The sequence below is a fragment of the Prosopis cineraria genome, unplaced genomic scaffold (genome assembly GCF_029017545.1).
Source record: "Prosopis cineraria cultivar Desert tree isolate PC_DT_omini unplaced genomic scaffold, ASM2901754v1 PC3, whole genome shotgun sequence".
Taxonomy (NCBI): Eukaryota; Viridiplantae; Streptophyta; class Magnoliopsida; order Fabales; family Fabaceae; genus Prosopis; species Prosopis cineraria.
The window spans coordinates 32,326,596-32,343,594 of NW_026555334.1; the positions used below are offsets into that span (position 1 = coordinate 32,326,596).

Genomic DNA, 16,999 nt, shown 5'->3' on the forward strand with positions numbered 1-16,999 from the left:
CTTTGATTGCTCAGGATTCACGTTGAAGGGGCATAAGCGGTTCGATGGATTAGATCATGTCTTAGATTTTGTTTTGTGCCTGTGGAGGTACAAGTAGGTATAATGTTTACCTATGAGTTAAAGAGTGCCAGGGGCATTCTGTCAGTCATGAAAGGCCATACCGGCCTATGTCATGCATTCATACATTTTAAATGGCTAAAGTATATACTATGTTGAATTTATTATTTGTTTATTTAATTATGGCTTACTTTGTAATAATTAATGTAGATTTCTCTGTTACTGAGACTGTGGTTGTCTCACCCCTTTCTTTTCAATATTCTAGGTCCAGGCGAAGGATCTAGTAGTAGACGGGGAAAGGTGTAAAGCTAGGGGTTTGCTTGTGATTTGTAAAGAACTACAACCCCTTTCTTTTAAGCAAATATATTATAATGTATTTAGGATTAGGATACCAGTAGGATATGATTATGTATGTGTGTGTGAATATGTGTGGATTGTGTGCTTGTGTATGAATTTCTGTCTGTTTGTAGACTTATGGCTAGGAAACTTGGTTATGGTGTGTGGTTTTGATGGATTTACTTAGTAGACCAAGTTTCTATTACAAGCAGATATTTATTTTGATATGTATATGTGATTCTATAAGCAAATGCAAAGTGGTTGCATTCCAAATGGTGTACTATGGGCAAGCATATACCTTGGATAGATAGAGTGGGTGCGTGGGCCCCACAAGGAGCTTTGAGCCAAGTGAAAATGTTTAACATGTGTATTTATAAAAATACATGGTATTTGGATTGATTTATGACCACTCTTGTATGATTTGTGCATTTTGGGGTTTATGGTCCATTTTAGGAAATGGCACCCGGGTGGTCAAATTTTGATGCATAAGGGTTTTCCATCATTTGAATGTTCTATCAGGTGTTGTTAGTCCTATTTGACGTGTCCAAAGTGTTCCCACAGGTTTGTGACCATTAGGATGAGATTTGGACAATTTTGAAAATGGTTTTTACCAAAAAGCTGCACTTTTGCATCCGGGTGTCTAAATCTCAATCCAACCGTTAGATTTCTCTAAAATGTGGGTCACAAGTAAAACCTTTTATAAGTTTCGTGTGGGCTTTAGAATCACATCGATCGGATATCGGACGGAGAAACGATGTACTCCGGAATTTGGTCTGGAGGTGCTGTCATGACATAATTAAATTGCTGTCATGACAGCTACAGTATTGATTTTGCAACATGCATAAAATTTAATCCATCTGTTGGATCTTTTCAAAATTTTCTATGCTAATAGTATTCTTTAAAAGTGACATGTGGGCTTTGGAATCACTCAGATCGGAGGTCAAATGATGAAATGGTGCACTCCAAAAGTTAGTCCGGAAGTGCTGTCAGCTGTCATGACAGCAAAATTGACCAAATTTATAACATGTCCAATTTTTAATCCGACCATTGGATCTTTTTAAAATTTGGTACACTTATAGTACCCTTTGAATGTGACGTGTGAGCTTTAAAATTTCTTTGATCGGTGATCGAAAGACAGAACGATGCCTCCCTGAAGTTGACTCGAGAGGGCTATCATGATAGCAATTTAATGCTATCATGACAGCATATTTTTACCCTTCTTTTGTCTAACTTGCTTCTGTGCGCTATAGGTAGAACCTATAAAATTTTTTAAAGGCTTTAAATGTTTAATTTGCAATTATATATTTGCTTAGTGATTTAAATGGTTTGTTTTCTAAGTTGGTTTTAGGATTAATTCCTTAACACACTTAGTTTATTTGAATTGTGTGATTTTTGGATAACACTCGGGGCAAGTGTTACAAGAATCAACATTTATCAGTTCATAAAAATAGACTGGAAATCAAAAGTAGGATAAGGGAAATCATGAGGAGGCAATCGGAAATGACAAGTGTCTTTTAGGGCATAATCTCTAGACCATTTTAAATGTATTTGGAGCTTGAATCATTATTAGGTAAGTTTCACATTTCCTCTCCTCCCTCATTATGCAAAAATTCTAAATTTTGGGGCAATAGGGGCATTAATATTGATTTTCTTTAGACCAAACCCATTAACTTGTTTGAGGTCTTACAGAGTCAAATCAAGCCTTTAACCTTAGATTTATGAGTTTTATGGTGATTTAGAATTTTCATTGAGGGTTTAGATGAACTTTAGATATAATTTAAAGATTTTCAGATAATGTGGGGAATTGAATGATGATTTTGGTATGTTGGGATGTTGAATAGGATGGTTAGAGTATTTTAAAAAGGTTGATATTGTTAAATAAGGAATTTGAGTGTTATAGATACTAGACCCTAGTGAATTTAGGATACATCTGAAGTGATAATTAATAATTGTCACTTAATTGTGTAGATTGAGTGTTGCTCGAGCCTTATCGTGCATATAGAACGTGCGAAACTAACATTAAATCACGATAACCCTTTTGTGATAAAGGGTTGAGATAACAAAATAATTTAGACTAATTAATTATATTGCTTAACTATTTGTAAGTAGATATGTTAATTTGTACTTGAGATTTGATAACCTTGCATATTGCAAAATGTAATTTTTACGCATGTTAAACAATTTGCAATGATGAAAGTTTTATATGGATTAGTTGAGAAATTTGATATGTATATGTGTCATATACAGGATATGTGAGCATAATCATATTAGGAGGTGGGAGTTCACCTATAGGAAGGAGTAATAGAAATCCATATGGCACATATCTCCTTAGTGCCTAGTAAGGCATGGCATTGGAGATAGTCTCCTTGGTATCCATGCGGGATATGGTATTGGAGAGTGATGCTCCTTAACATCAGTGATGCGATATTGGAGTAATAACACCCTAATTAGTGTGGGATGAGAAAGACTATAGTTTGAAAGTGGGATAGACGCCTTTGACCGAGTAATCCTACCACTGAAGGTGAGCTCAAACTATTGTGAATGTGTACTTGATTCAAGAGCCTATAGTTTCAATAGTGGTGATATGGAGGCTCGGATGGTAAAATGATCATACTAGTGATAAATGAATATTGATTATGAAAAAGACTATCTTGAACTATGCTAAAAGTATGTTTTGGTATATAAAAGCTTTACTCCCATATAGTTGTACATGTTAATTACTAGTAGTGAATTATTATATTACTGAGATGTTTATCTCACCCCATAGCTATATTTTATAAGTGAGGGCTCCAGTAGGAAAAAAAGGAAGACAGGGGCGACTGAAGAGTGAAGAGCATTGTTGTATAGCTCTTCTCTTTCCTCTTTTTAGGCTTATAATGAATATGCTATAATATAATGCCAACTTAAAAGAATTTCATGATTTTGTTATCACTTGTATAAGAATATATGAAGTGTGTGTATCTTGGCCCAAGATTGATGTTATTGTGATTAAATAAGTATGCTTAGCCATGATACAATTACAAGTGATATATTTGAAATGATTTTTGTGTCAAAATAACCAAAACAATAATTGTGTTAAGTTTTATCTACCTCTTTATGTTGTTGTGAATTAAGGGTTTGGTAGTCATTTTAAGTACGAATGCTTATTTGTGTGATGTGATTGATTTGTCATGTTATGTGTGGTTAATTTGAGGTGGTCAAAGTGATTTCGGAGCTAATGGCATTTAGTAGTGTGTTTTAGACACCTTTGAAAGTGTTTTGAAGAAAAACAAATTATTTTGAGTTTGACTGTTCATCTTTTTAAGGGATGATTATTTGAGTATGAGATCAGTGCCATTAGCTAGAGGGTTCGAAGAGCTTCGCGTGGACACTTAAACCGCTCAAATCGAACGTTGAATGGCAAAATGGCTTGCTCTGAAATTTTAGAGTACTATCATGATCATGACAATAGGTGCACTCTGTGGCACAAATGCTCTATGACATCTACCACGATAGGTATGGGATGTGCTGCGGCAAACGGGCTAGTTTCTAGAAAAATTCTAGATTATATTATCTTATTTTCAAATGCTTATGGTTTTCATACTTCCGTTATCATATTTAATTGATTTTGAGCCATAGTTTGAGCTCAAGCAACATTTTTAAAAGGGTTTTTTTTAGATCCCATTATTTTAACTATTTACCTTTTTAGACCCTTATTGATTTTGAGCCATAGTTTGAGCTCAAGCAATATTTTTAAAAGAATTTTTTTGAGATCTCATTATTTTAACTAATTACCTTTTTAGACCCTTGTTTACTTCAGGTTTTATTTAATCCTGGTTAACACAACGACATGTAAGAGTGTTGTCCTGATAATGTTAAAGTGTACATTATACTATAAGCCACAGTGTATGGCACAAAGGTGAACATGCCGTGATGCATGTTCAATGAGTCATGACACACGCCCCAATTTTTGCAGAGTCACTATGTTTTCTAATTTTTTAACAAATGCATCAACATTTAGAATGATCTCATGCTTTCGCATAATTGTTAACCCTAATTTGTTTCTTTCAAATGTCTTTGAGAATGGTTTTAGTTTTAAAAACATGAGATCCTAACTTTTTCACTCATTTGCAACTTGGTATTATGTTATTTATCTTAGTCTAATCTCTTTATTAATTGAGATTTTGAGTTAACCAGGATTTGAGAAGGAGGATATTACAACTATTGATTCTCTTGTCTGGTCTGCTGCTAATAATGGACTTTACTCATTTAAGCTTGGTTATCGAAAAGTTTTAGTGAAGTCTTCCCTAGTAATTAGCAAAGCTCTTAATACTTAATCAATTATCTCTACTAATCTTTGGAAGTGTCTTTGGCAGCTCAAGCTTCAATCAAAAATCAAACATATTTTTAGGGAGCTTTGAATAACTCTCTTACCACCAAACATACACTTTACAATAAGAAATGTACAACTAATCTGCTGTGCCCCATATGCCATTCACATCTAGAAACTGTTGAGCATATGCTTCTTCTCTATAACTAGGCCAAACAAGCTTAGTTCGAGCATTTTTTGACCTTGAAGGTTAATGCTACTCATATTACATCTTTCGATCATTGGTGCTATAAGTTTTTCCTCCATGACTCTTTAATAGATGATTTTGGCAAGCTAAATATTGCCAACTTTTGTTGGAATATTTGGAAGTTGAATCTGCCTCAATTTTCTCTAGGGTTGTTGTTGATCCTTTCTCAATAGTATCAATTACTAATGATGTTGTCTCTGAATTCTAGAAAGTCAATTTTAAGGAAGAACGTACTACAACTATTATTGAACTTGTGTCTAGAGTCTGGATGCCCCCTTCATTGAATGTAATTAAAGTAAATTGTGATGGCTCATTTCTAGCTTTTGGCTAGGTTGGTATAAGCATAGTATGGAGAGACCATTTGTGCAATTTCATCAAGAGCTGGTGTGAAAGTGTCATTGCTTCATCTGGGTTTATGTTTGAAATACTTGCATGCCAGAAAGCTCTCTCTTTACTTCAAGTTGAAATTCATCAATCTATAGTTTTAGAGCTTGACTATCAAGATTTTTTTAAAGCCCTGTCATTTAAATGCTATGATAGTTGTACCTGGTTGTTTCATGGGCTGTTATATGATCTGATACAGAGTACTGAAGCTTTTCCTTTACTACGCTTCTCTCTGGTTAGATGATTAGGGAATTTTGCTGTGGATTATCTCACTGCCTTTTCATCTAAGGGAGTGGAACCTTTGGGCTAGATTTGTGAACATTCACTCCCTCTTTCATCAATACTCATTAAAAATTCATGCTCATTTCAGACTACCTCACAACAACTCACTTCTGTTCATGATCGAGAGGGAATCAACTAGATATTATTTTGTAACTTTTTGTACTGTTATCTTTGCTATTGGCTTATGGCTTAAACTCTATTCTCTTTCCATTTAATGCATCTTCCCCTTTACTAGTAAAAAAAAAATTACGAACCAAAAAAATATGATTTGTAAAATAATTTATATGATTTTTAGATAAATTTTTAGAAATGTATAATTAAAAAATTGAATTGAAAAGTATGTAATATTAACTTATAAGATAACCATAATTTTAAATTCATAATTGATTTTGGCATGTATGAGAGTGTTTAGATATTTTAAAGAAAATTACAATTGTAACTTCATAATTGATTTTAGAATATTTATAATGGGTGTTTGGATTTTTTTTTCTGAAACAATGATTTTAGATTCATAATTAATTATAACATGTAACATATGTTTGGATATATTTTTACAAAATCATGATTTTACCTTATTTTTAATTCTACTTTTCAATGTTGGTTTTCAATTCTTATTAAAATCAATCTTATTAATCAATTTTATAAATCAATTATGTATCACATATCATAATTAATTATATTAATTAATTTTTTTATAATTAGTTATACCCAACTAAAATCCAAACACATCCATTATAGATTAGAATAAAATTGATTTCAATAAAAACAAATCTATACATAATATCAAAATGTAAAATGTTAAATTGAATATCGATAAGTATTTTATTTAGGAGTCATGCACGTGAGACCTCCTTTCTAATTAAAATTAAAATTAATTAAAAATTAAAATTATACTTAAATTTCTCGTCCAACAAACTTACATAGAAAATGTTCAGGAAGGGAAAAAGCAAAAAAAAAAAAAAAAAAAGGTATGTGCCCGAGCACTAGTATTTCGCAGTAGGGGTGTTCAGTCCGGACCCGTTCCGATTGGCCCGGTATCGTCCCGATCATATCGGGACGGGTCTTGTCCCGGCCCGAAAATAATCGGGACGGGACTTTACGGGACGGGACAGGAAAGAGGTTCGGGACGGGACGGGACACGGGATTACCATCGGGACGTCCCGTCCCGTCCCGAATATTATATATATTATTTTTTATTTTAAATATATTAATTATATTAATATAATTTATACTTATATTAATTATATCAATTATAATTTTAATACTTACAATTCTTATTTAAAACTAAAGTTTTTTTATATTGATAATTTTAATGGCATGGAGTAAACATGGCGATATCTTGCTTTATAATATATTAATTATATTAATATAATTTATTCTTATATATATATCTATTTAATAACTTTTATTTACAACGTATTTTTTGCTTATTTTTAGAAGAGTAATTAGTTTAGTACATCTTCACTAAAGTAGAAGAACAATGATTTGATATTATGTTTGACTTGTCTGTTGTTACTAATCTTATAGTATAAAGATCATTTGTATTTATTATTATAATGTGTAGTTATGATTAATATAATTCAATAATTGATTTTAAATTATTGTTATTTATGTACTTGTGTTGTTTTGATTTTAAACTTAATAAATTATATGATTTAAAATTTTAATGAATGTTATTATCCAGATCTTTTTTCAATATTATTTTATTTATCAGGACGGCGAGACGTCCCGATCTTATCCCGATCCCGTCCCGACTCTTAACGGGACGGGACGACTTTCGGGACGGGACGGGACACGGGACTAAAATTCAGTCCCGATCTTTTTCTCGAGACGGGACATGGGACGGGAGTGTCCCGGTCCCGTCCCGTCCCGTGAACACCCCTATTTCGCAGCATATTATTATCGTGAAGCGGCTTTCGTTCCCCTCGTTTTGCGCATCATGCTCAGTCAAGTATAAAAAGCGGCCTCCATCGCTACCCGTCTCTTCAGTCACTTTCAGCGGTCACACCGTTCTCTTCAGTTTTGTTTTCTGCGTGCATGCATTTCGACGATGGGCAATCTCTGCGCCATCCAAGCAGCCCAAACGACTAAGAAAAAGCAGACCAAGCGCTTACCCACTGCGCCATCAATTTCCAATTCCAGTAATCGTTGGGTCCGGACGCGTTCTTCTCGTCAGGAAAAAATTGATGATGCTGTGATTCAAGAACAAGCGCTAGTGGCTGCGATGCTTTTGAAGCAGCATCAGCAGAATGGTACTTTACCGGTTGATCGATCCAGCTCTCTCAGACAACCGAATATGTCTAATAAGAAGAATTCGTTGCCTCGGAGTTCCAGTTCCAGGGCTCGATCACTTGCTGACCCTTTGCTACAGCCTCATCAGCTTGTTAATCAGGTCTGTTTTTATGGGCGGTTGCTCACGTTTGCGGTATTTGTTTGTGGAATTCAACTGTTTAGGACGAAATTTGATCAGTTGGAATTATGATCATGACCTTCGGCAAGAACAACACTGCTTATTGTCTCTCTCTTTTTGTTGTTTGATTTGGTTTCTTCGCCTCTTTGCATTCATGGTATTGGTTACAATTGCTAAAATCTGTCCCGGCAATTGTTGAAATCCAGCTTATATTCGGGACATGGGTTTCTGTTATTTACGGTAAAAAATTATGGCAATTTATGACGTTTAGCTACCTCGAAACGATGTTTTTCTAAAATGAGAACTGTGAGGTGATTGTTCTCCGATGATCAAGGTTTTAGTCATGTATCAGAATATTTTTCAGGAACCTGCAATTTTGTAAAGGGAGGGTTTAAGATCTTTATTTGCCCGCTTTAATATTTCGAGGCACGCCTTTCGAACCATTTTTCACTGAAAACCGGGTGTAGCTTTGAAGGCAACTTCTTTACGCTTCTTTCTTCTCGCATGAGAGATGTTAGTTTCTAAAATGCTATTAAAGTCGGATCCAACATCACCATCTTTGACTTGGGTGTTTGAAGGTGGCCTCAGCTGAACGTTGTCTTCAAAACTTAGACTGGTCCAGCGGAATGTAACTTTAATTGCTGCGAAGTTGTCTTACACCGGGGCATTTGTTTGTGAGAGTGTGGAGGCATCGGTAATTTACGATTTGGGTCTGGGTATGGATAAAAGTAGTTCTGTGAAAGCTAACAAATTACTGCTGTTAAAAACTTTGACTTCATATTTGTTGGCAATAGTATCACTTGATTGAAGTTTACATGATTTAATTAATAAGGCTTTCCTTTTTATAGTGAGATTATCTGTTGAAAGATTACCTGCAGCAATCACGTTGTATTAGCTAATTAGCAAATGTCAAAATATGACATTTTAAATTATGAGCTTCCCCACTTTGACAGGATATAAAGCCTGATGATCTGGAAACCAATCATTTTGTACTTGTTCATGGAGGTGGCTTTGGCGCTTGGTGTTGGTATAAAACTATTGCACTTCTAGAGGAAGGTGGTTTTAGGGTTGAAGCCATGGACTTAACTGGTTCTGGCGTTGATTCCTTTGATACCAACAACATTACGTGTATATCACAATATGTGAAGCCGCTTACTGATTTTCTTGACAATCTTCCTGAAGGCGAGAAGGTGTTTATCTTATTGTTTTCTCATGTTTAATAATTGACAATTTGATCATATTTTAAATGTTTCTTATATTTCTTTGTTAGCTGCCTTTGGTTTTAAGTCTTGGTGGGGATAGGATGTGTTTTGACATTTAGTATACCTATTATCAACATTGCCAGCATCTTGCCAAGTTTATAACATTTTTTAATTGCTCTTTCTCTCACTCTCGGAGCATGTGTCCCCCATACACTGCAGTCCCAAATTAATTCTGGCAAAATGAATAACTATGTTTCTGTAAGAGGTCATGATGGAGTTATGTGCATGAGTGCTGAAGAATTGCTACAAAAGGAAACTTTAGGAATTGGGATGATTATTGGGAAATAGCCTTTTTGTTTTCAACAAAGGAGAGACTTGATTTGTGGATGAAGCATAGGCACAGAACAGTAAGAAACAAAGGTGCTGAAAAGATAATTGAAATTGAAAAGGGAGAAAAATAATCTGGATTGAAGATGCTTTATGATTTATCATTGATCCATTGGTTATTGTTTGGTAGGAAAGCAAAACTTGGGTTAGCAATGAGAATAAGCTATCTGCAGAATGTACTTCCCGTGTATTACTTAATTTCTCCCTGATTTTGTTTGCAGGTGATATTGATTGGACATGATTTTGGTGGGGCTTGTATATCTTATGCTATGGAGTTGTTTCCTCTTAAAATTTCCAAGGCTGTTTTTATTTCAGCAGCAATGCTGATCAGTGGACAAAGTACTCTTGATATCTTTTCTCAACAGGTGAATTTCTCCTGTTAGCGTTACAACAGCTACATCAATGTTTTATAAATTTTATAGAAAGCATGTAGTTGCCATTTATAATTTTATATTTTATTATTATGTTTATGAACTTACAGCTACAGATGTGATTGACTCTCTAAAATGTTTCAGCTTATTTTACCACGTCTATGCCATCCATTGAGTAGCATGCAAAATGAAGTGTGCTTGATGTGCATAGTAATCATCCCTTGTTACTCATCAGTAGACTTTGTTTGGAATTTTTCCATAACCAGTGGTCTTTGTTAATGTTACTAAAATTCATTTTGAAATTGTAGACTTCAGAATTTGCCCATCTCAGAGTTGAAATGCTTGTTGCCTGATTTATGCCTTCACTATGGCTTAATCTTGCTCATTAAATTTATGTAAATTTGTACGGATAATCTCTGTCAAATGATTGACACTGTTTGATTTTCAATGTTCCTTGCATCTTTTAAGCTTCAAGGGAGTTAAAAATGAAGAGAAAGAGAATTTATAGTTATTTATGGTTTCCTGCTCTTATTAAAAGAGTTGAGTTTATACATCATAATGTGGAGTTCCTCAATTCTCTCAGTGCGTTTCATTGCGTCCATCAATCACAGGCGGGTTCAAATGATCTTCTACAAAGAGCTCAGATCTTTTTGCGCTTGAATGGGAAAGATCAGCCTCCTTCTTCCATCGATCTAGACAAGTCATCGTTGAGGGATTTGTTATTCAACCAAAGTCCCACCAAAGTAAGTTAGAGTATTATGTATTAACATGGAAATTCTACGGTTATTTTAACAATCTAAGATTATGACATACATGAAAGGGTGGTGTTTTTCTTTTCTTTTTTTTTCCTTGAAAGAAAACAGAACTAATAATCAAAATAGATTACAAGCTAATCAGTGTTTCAGACTTTTTTTTTCATCATCCATCTCTTTTCTACAATAAGGTGGGGGGTTAATCAAAGATGATAAAATACCCAAAATTTACACTAAAATTTGAAGATCTGGTCACTTGTAGCATTTAATAGAGAAGGCACATGTGCGCCATTGAAGTGATATTTCATCTTGGGGAGCCAGAAAGCCACTACAGATTTGGTTTCTAAGGGGAAAATTTAATAATTTAATAGTTCATAACCTATGGTGAGCCATCTTCCCTCATTCCCCAGTCCCTCCTTGCGAAGGAAGACAGGAGAAACTTCTCCTCATGCTGCTGAACAGGCAATCTCCATGACGATTGTGATAATTCCTAATGCAGAAAATTCGTGTATTGGAGTAATGGAGCATTAAACTTTCAATATTCTGGGCATTAAATATTATGGAAATTTGTACTGAGATTTGATAGTTGTTCGTTGTGGTCTGTGTCTGTCTTTCACGTATGCCAATATGGGGATAGTATCAAGTCCTGTAGTCTTGAGCGATCCTCCCCTGTTTCTTGATTACTTTGATATCTTGTTACAGGATGTTGCATTAGCATCTGTTTCAATGAGGCCAATACCGTTTGCACCATTATTAGAGAAGCTTTCTCTTTCTGACCAAAGGTATGGATCTGTGAGGAGATTCTACATAGCAACTCCTGAAGACAATGCCATCCCCATCACACTCCAGGAGAACATGATAAATGCAAATCCCCCAGAAAAAGTCTTCCGGTTGAAAGGGGCTGATCACTCTCCTTTTTTCTCAAAGCCTCAAGCCCTGCACAAGTTGCTGTTAGAGATTTCGCAGATCCCTTGAAAACGTTATTCTACTTAAATCGCTTCTGATGGCATGCTCATGAGAAACCTCGACTCACATGGCATACGAATGCAATTGACATCTGTAACTTCAGCATAGGGACAAGACTTAGGTCAAGTTCTTTAGTTGTTTGTTATTATGCTCCCTAATAAAAACATTACATGTAGATGAATTTATATATATATATATATATATGAAAAAAAATAGCCTAACTACATGGACATCCATTTGTTACAGAAAAGTTCTTATGTTTTCATTGGAAATCCTTATTGCAAACACTAATAGTTTTATCCTTAGAAAGAATGGTATTGTATGGGGGTAGCGTGACTTGATTACATTTTAAGGATTGTTTCTTTTCTTCAAAAAAAATATTGATGTCGTCTGAAAAAAAAATCATTTCATTTTTATTAAATGCATTATTTTTTAAAAAAAATTCCCTCTTATATGTAACAATTTATTCTACTCACAGAAAATTACAAAATGACATAATTGAAAGAAACAAATTAATTATTTATCCATTTATGTAAAGTAACTTCTAAAAAAGATTATCATTTTTGTTAAAAAGAAATATGGTGAGACTGGAAATAGTATGTACTGAGAAGCAAACTGAATTGGGTTTGGTAATGGATAAGTCTAAAAGGGGAACTTCAATTGGGTTTGGCAGTGGGCAAGCTACAGAGCTTCACTCTTTGCAACAGCAAGATGTCACATGCGTGAGACTAGAGCAAGGGATTTGTCGGTTTACCATCCTTTTCGGCTAAAGCTAAGTTCTTCGATTCATTCGTCACTTTGCCTCACCGCCAAGCAATTCATAGCAAACTTGAGAAAATATAAAAGTCTTTCATAAATAAAAAATAATAATTTTGGATCTCTACACTTTACTATAAGTAGAGCCGTTAATTAAGGTCGAACCCATAAGGCCGGCCCTTTTAAGCCCGAAAAAATTAAGGGCCGGGCCGCTACTTTGATATTAAAAAAGGTAAATCAAGCTTAAAAGGGCCGGCCCTTTTAAGCCCAAAAATAAAAGGGCCGGCCCTTTTAAGCCTTAATATATTTTTTTAAAAAAAATAACATAAAAAAAAGAATACACCATATCACTCAAACTCAGCAGTAACACTTACTCTCTAGTCCAAATAATAGACACGCACATTATTATTTGCTTACTTTAAATATTTTTACATTCTTTAAATACCTTGAAATTATGATTTTAATTTGTTATTTATTGCAAATAATGAGAATGAAGAAGAAAAATATGAAAAGCTTAACATATTTTACATTGATGAGGATCCACAAGGAGAATGATCAAATCATATTGATGTTGATAATGATAAAAATTATCAAAATTTAGCTAATGATGCTACCAATATGTAATTGATGTCAGAGTTGATTTTAGGTTTTTTTTTAATTAGACTTAAAATTTTTGTTGTGTGAATTGATTTTATTTTATTTTTCTAGACTTAATGTGATGTGTAATATATTTATTGAGATTTTAAATATTTTTTATTTTTAAATTAAAAAATAAAAAAATAATTAGAGCCGAGACACTGAGGGCCAGGGCCGAGCTACTAAAACTAGAGTCCTAAAGTATAATCAGGCTTAAAAGGGTTAGCTCGTTTAAGCTCTGGCCCTTGAAGAGCCAGCCCTAATTGACACCTCTAACTATAAGTTCCTGAACTTTTTTTTTTAGTATTCTAAGTTCTCACATTTTTGTTTTTCTATATTATAGGTCCTTTTATAACACAGAAAAATAAAAGTGTGAAGATCTACAACATTAAAAAAAAAGTATAAAAACCTATAACAAAATGTGAATAATGTGTAAAGACTTAAAGTTATGTTTTTTCTAAATAAAATAACAAAGCATTTTACCCAAAAAAAGAAAAAAGCATCTTTCTCATATTTTCATTGGCAACATTTTTCATAATAACAATTGTGACCCTTTAATTAATATGTATAAAAGTGAAAAATTGAGATGCTTTAAATAAATAAAGTAATACTCCCTTTAATTTTATTTATAAGACACCTTCTAAAAATAATTATGAATTTAACTGCAAAGACATAATAATATATATATATATATATATGCCAGCCCCACTACCTAGTTTAATTTTATAAATGCATGAAAGTAAAAAATTATAAGAATAAATATAATACATCCAGATACTATATGTTTTTTCCTGTTTCGCACAATGACGTGCACAGGACACCATTTTGTATTCACGATCTTGTTATTTTTTATAAATTGCTATAAGTATAAATAATTTTTACTTGTCATATTTTTATTAATTTATTGATTATAAAATTATTAAATATGTTGATTGATGGTTGATTGAGTCATGATATACTGATACATTGATGATTAGGGTAATTAAAATAATCTAATTTTGTTGACCATCATTAAAATAATATAGTTTAAAACTTCGAACTTCTTCATAAATACTTGTTTATCACCCGAACGTGAGTTCGCCTCCCTGCTCTGCTTGTCTGCTCGCTCCGGGGAACAAGGTATGGAAGTCTCAGATCTGAAATTCTGGCTCTTCAAGATTTCCATTTCGATCCGTACTCTTCACCCCGGGCAATTCGAGTTTGCTTTCTACCTGCTTTCCTAGATTTATATCAAATACACGTTTGCCATTTTCATTCCTCAATTTATTCGACTGTTGGAATTATGGATTTAACTATGGGATGCCTGGCGGGATAATGCTACTCTATTTACTTTTAAAGCTTAAATCGCATGATGCTGGATTTCTTTTGGTCGCATTCCCTTAGGTTGGCATCTAATTTCAATTGTCTTCTCATTTCCTTACGGTTGCTATATGTTCGTGAGGAGAAAAGTCAGGTCAAATTATGCCTTGTTTGTTGATTCTCATGCTCTTTGAACGCAATAAAGCAACATGAGGATTCCAAAATGGATTTTGAATTATAGGATCAGATGGACTGATAAATTACTGTCCCTATTCCTAATCCCTTGGTTTTTCATTTTGCATTTCTTTATAGGTTATCTTCTTTGTCATCCCATAAATGCTGGTGGTTATATATACTTCTCATCAAAGAAAATGTACAACGCAGGTCCATCCACAAGCTTTAAATTGGCACAAAATGGGTCGTGGGATTAGCAATGGTGGTGGCCAGAGTTCTCTGGGATATCTCTTCGGAAGCGGGGAGGTTGCCAAAGCCGGCAATACCCGAAATGCTCCTGCTCAAAGTCAGCCTGCAAACGGAGGGCAATCTCAAAATGCAAGCGTTGCGCCACAACCAATTGACAAGGAAATTCCGGCTGGAATTCATGGGAATCTGACAAACAATTACCATCGTGCTGATGGGCAAAACTGTGGAAATTTCATCACTGTAAGGCCTTCGCTGACATCTCTCTTAAGTTCATTTGAACATCTTTCCTCATGCATGCATGTCCTAACCATTTTTGGTGAAGGAAATTTTGAAAATTTTAATTGCTAATCCTTAATATTATGAGAAATGAGGACTGGAATCTCCCCATTTGCAATTAACTTATTGATAATGCTTATTAAAAAATAAGGTCCATGGTTAAAGTCTACAACTTATGTGAGGGGCAAGACAAATTTGGACAGTAAGTAAACAACAGTATGCATAACAAGAGCGCTGCGACATGGAAAATTCTAGGATCACATTATAGAGAAGCTATTCGAATTAGAATTAACTGCAACTGAACAAATTAATGGCAGACTGTTATTCTCATTCAATCACACTCTCTCACACCCCCCACCGGATCGCTTCCTGTACAGGGAAGTATCCAAACTATGTGACTTGCGAGTTACCAGATCTAGAATTCGGTTCTTCTCTATATGTCTTGAGAGATTATTAATGATTTAACTTGAAAAATTATCCTTATCTGTCCCAGAGTGCATTCCCTAGGACTGTGGACTGCTGTATGTTTTATTGTTGACATCGGCAATCTTACATGCCCAATAAAATTGGTTCTACTTTTGTATTTTTTCGCTCGGTATTCAGTCTTTAGTGTGCTTTTTTTGGCGCAAGACACTTGTTAACTGTCAAGTTGCTGGATTTGCTGTAGAGCTCTCTATTGAGCAATTCCATGCCTTGCCTTATTTAGTTTGTACTTACGTCTAAGGGAATATTCCCTTTTCATTTACGTCCATTCTGGTGATCACGATAACTCCTTGGATATGATGCAAACGTCTGACACGAACCTTTTTACTGCTGTTCAAAGGGATAAGATAGAGCAGGATCTGTATAAATCAGAGCGTGAATAAAATCATAGTAAACTCTGATACATAATGCATACTAGTTCCCCGTAAATAGAAGGTAACATGCATTGTCGTCCTGCCTGATTTCAACTTAAGGGTCTTAGCATGATGATACAGGAATTGGGAATGAATGAAATTTCTTTTAGTGGTTGTTATCATGATAACTGGACAATATTGTTCTTATTTGTAATTTTCTTTTGAATGCAGGATCGACCATCTACCAAGGTTCATGCTGCCCCTGGAGGTGGCTCTTCTTTGGGCTACCTCTTTGGTGGGCCTGGGAACTAATCTTTCGTGTTTAGAATGCTTTTCAGTAGCACATGTTGTGCGCAAAATGTTAACTACTATAGTATGTCTAGAACCATGTTCTTGTTCGCTGAGAAATTGGATTCAATGCCTTGACATTGGTATGACTAATGATTCCTCATTTGCGGGTTGCTCGGTTTAGTATGCTCTGCAAATCTGTTGGCTTTCAATAATGAAACTGGTTGTGTGCAAGGCTCTGTTTGGATTTGTGTTTGGACTTCCAAAACGCATTCCTAAGCCCAAAAAGCGCTGGTGAGCTTATTCAGTGTCCAAACAATATCTGCCTCTCAGAAATCTCATTTCAGGAGATAATGAATTGATGAAAGACAGGCAAAAAGAAAATATTATTCCACAGATGCCACATTTTCACACTCCACGATGGTTAGGACAAGAAGTTTCTCTTCATAATAGTTTCCTAACACGTGAGAAGTCCGGATGCTGGAGACGATGACTTTGTCTGAGGTCGGCAACTTTCTCAGAGTCAGCGAGTTTGCTCTTCTATTTCATTTTCTCACTTCATCTGCACGTAGCTGGGCCTCCTTCAATCCTGTGGCATTTTTTGTTACATTTTATGTATTTATTCGGGTTTCACAGTTGCGCAAGAAGGATAAGGATTTAAAAAAAAAAAAAAGTCAACTCGTGTTACAATAAGGTACAGATACTTCAAATTACTTAACATATCTAATATTGATATATATGAATATTTTTTCAATACATATATATAAAGTACACCTTCTGTT

The 16,999-nt window shown here is 34.5% G+C and overlaps 2 protein-coding genes across 2 annotated transcripts; both read left to right on the forward strand.

The window, feature by feature from the left end:
* The first annotated feature begins 7,562 nt into the window (after nucleotides 1–7,562).
* LOC129306765 (putative methylesterase 11, chloroplastic) lies at nucleotides 7,563–12,008 on the forward strand. The gene is made up of 5 exons (XM_054947494.1): nucleotides 7,563–8,007; nucleotides 8,979–9,215; nucleotides 9,836–9,979; nucleotides 10,597–10,728; nucleotides 11,440–12,008. The coding sequence occupies exons 1-5, from the start codon at nucleotides 7,666–7,668 to the stop codon at nucleotides 11,710–11,712; spliced, it is 1,128 nt and encodes a 375-aa protein (XP_054803469.1). The 5' UTR covers nucleotides 7,563–7,665; the 3' UTR covers nucleotides 11,713–12,008.
* A 2,060-nt stretch (nucleotides 12,009–14,068) lies between these two features.
* Nucleotides 14,069–16,451, forward strand: LOC129306814 (protein SPIRAL1-like 3). Its single transcript, XM_054947561.1, has 3 exons — nucleotides 14,069–14,214; nucleotides 14,779–15,057; nucleotides 16,161–16,451. The coding sequence occupies exons 2-3, from the start codon at nucleotides 14,809–14,811 to the stop codon at nucleotides 16,239–16,241; spliced, it is 330 nt and encodes a 109-aa protein (XP_054803536.1). The 5' UTR covers nucleotides 14,069–14,214; nucleotides 14,779–14,808; the 3' UTR covers nucleotides 16,242–16,451.
* The last annotated feature ends 548 nt before the right edge of the window (nucleotides 16,452–16,999 follow it).

Coding starts and splice junctions, on each gene's coding strand:
- LOC129306765 (XM_054947494.1), top strand. CDS start 7,666: ATGGGCAATCTCTGCGCCATCCAAGCAGCCCAAACGACTAAGAAAAAG. Junction 9,216..9,835: donor ATCTTCCTGAAGGCGAGAAG/GTGTTTATCTTA, acceptor TTTTGTTTGCAG/GTGATATTGATTGGACATGA. Junction 10,729..11,439: donor TCAACCAAAGTCCCACCAAA/GTAAGTTAGAGT, acceptor ATCTTGTTACAG/GATGTTGCATTAGCATCTGT.
- LOC129306814 (XM_054947561.1), top strand. CDS start 14,809: ATGGGTCGTGGGATTAGCAATGGTGGTGGCCAGAGTTCTCTGGGATAT. Junction 15,058..16,160: donor ACTGTGGAAATTTCATCACT/GTAAGGCCTTCG, acceptor TTTTGAATGCAG/GATCGACCATCTACCAAGGT.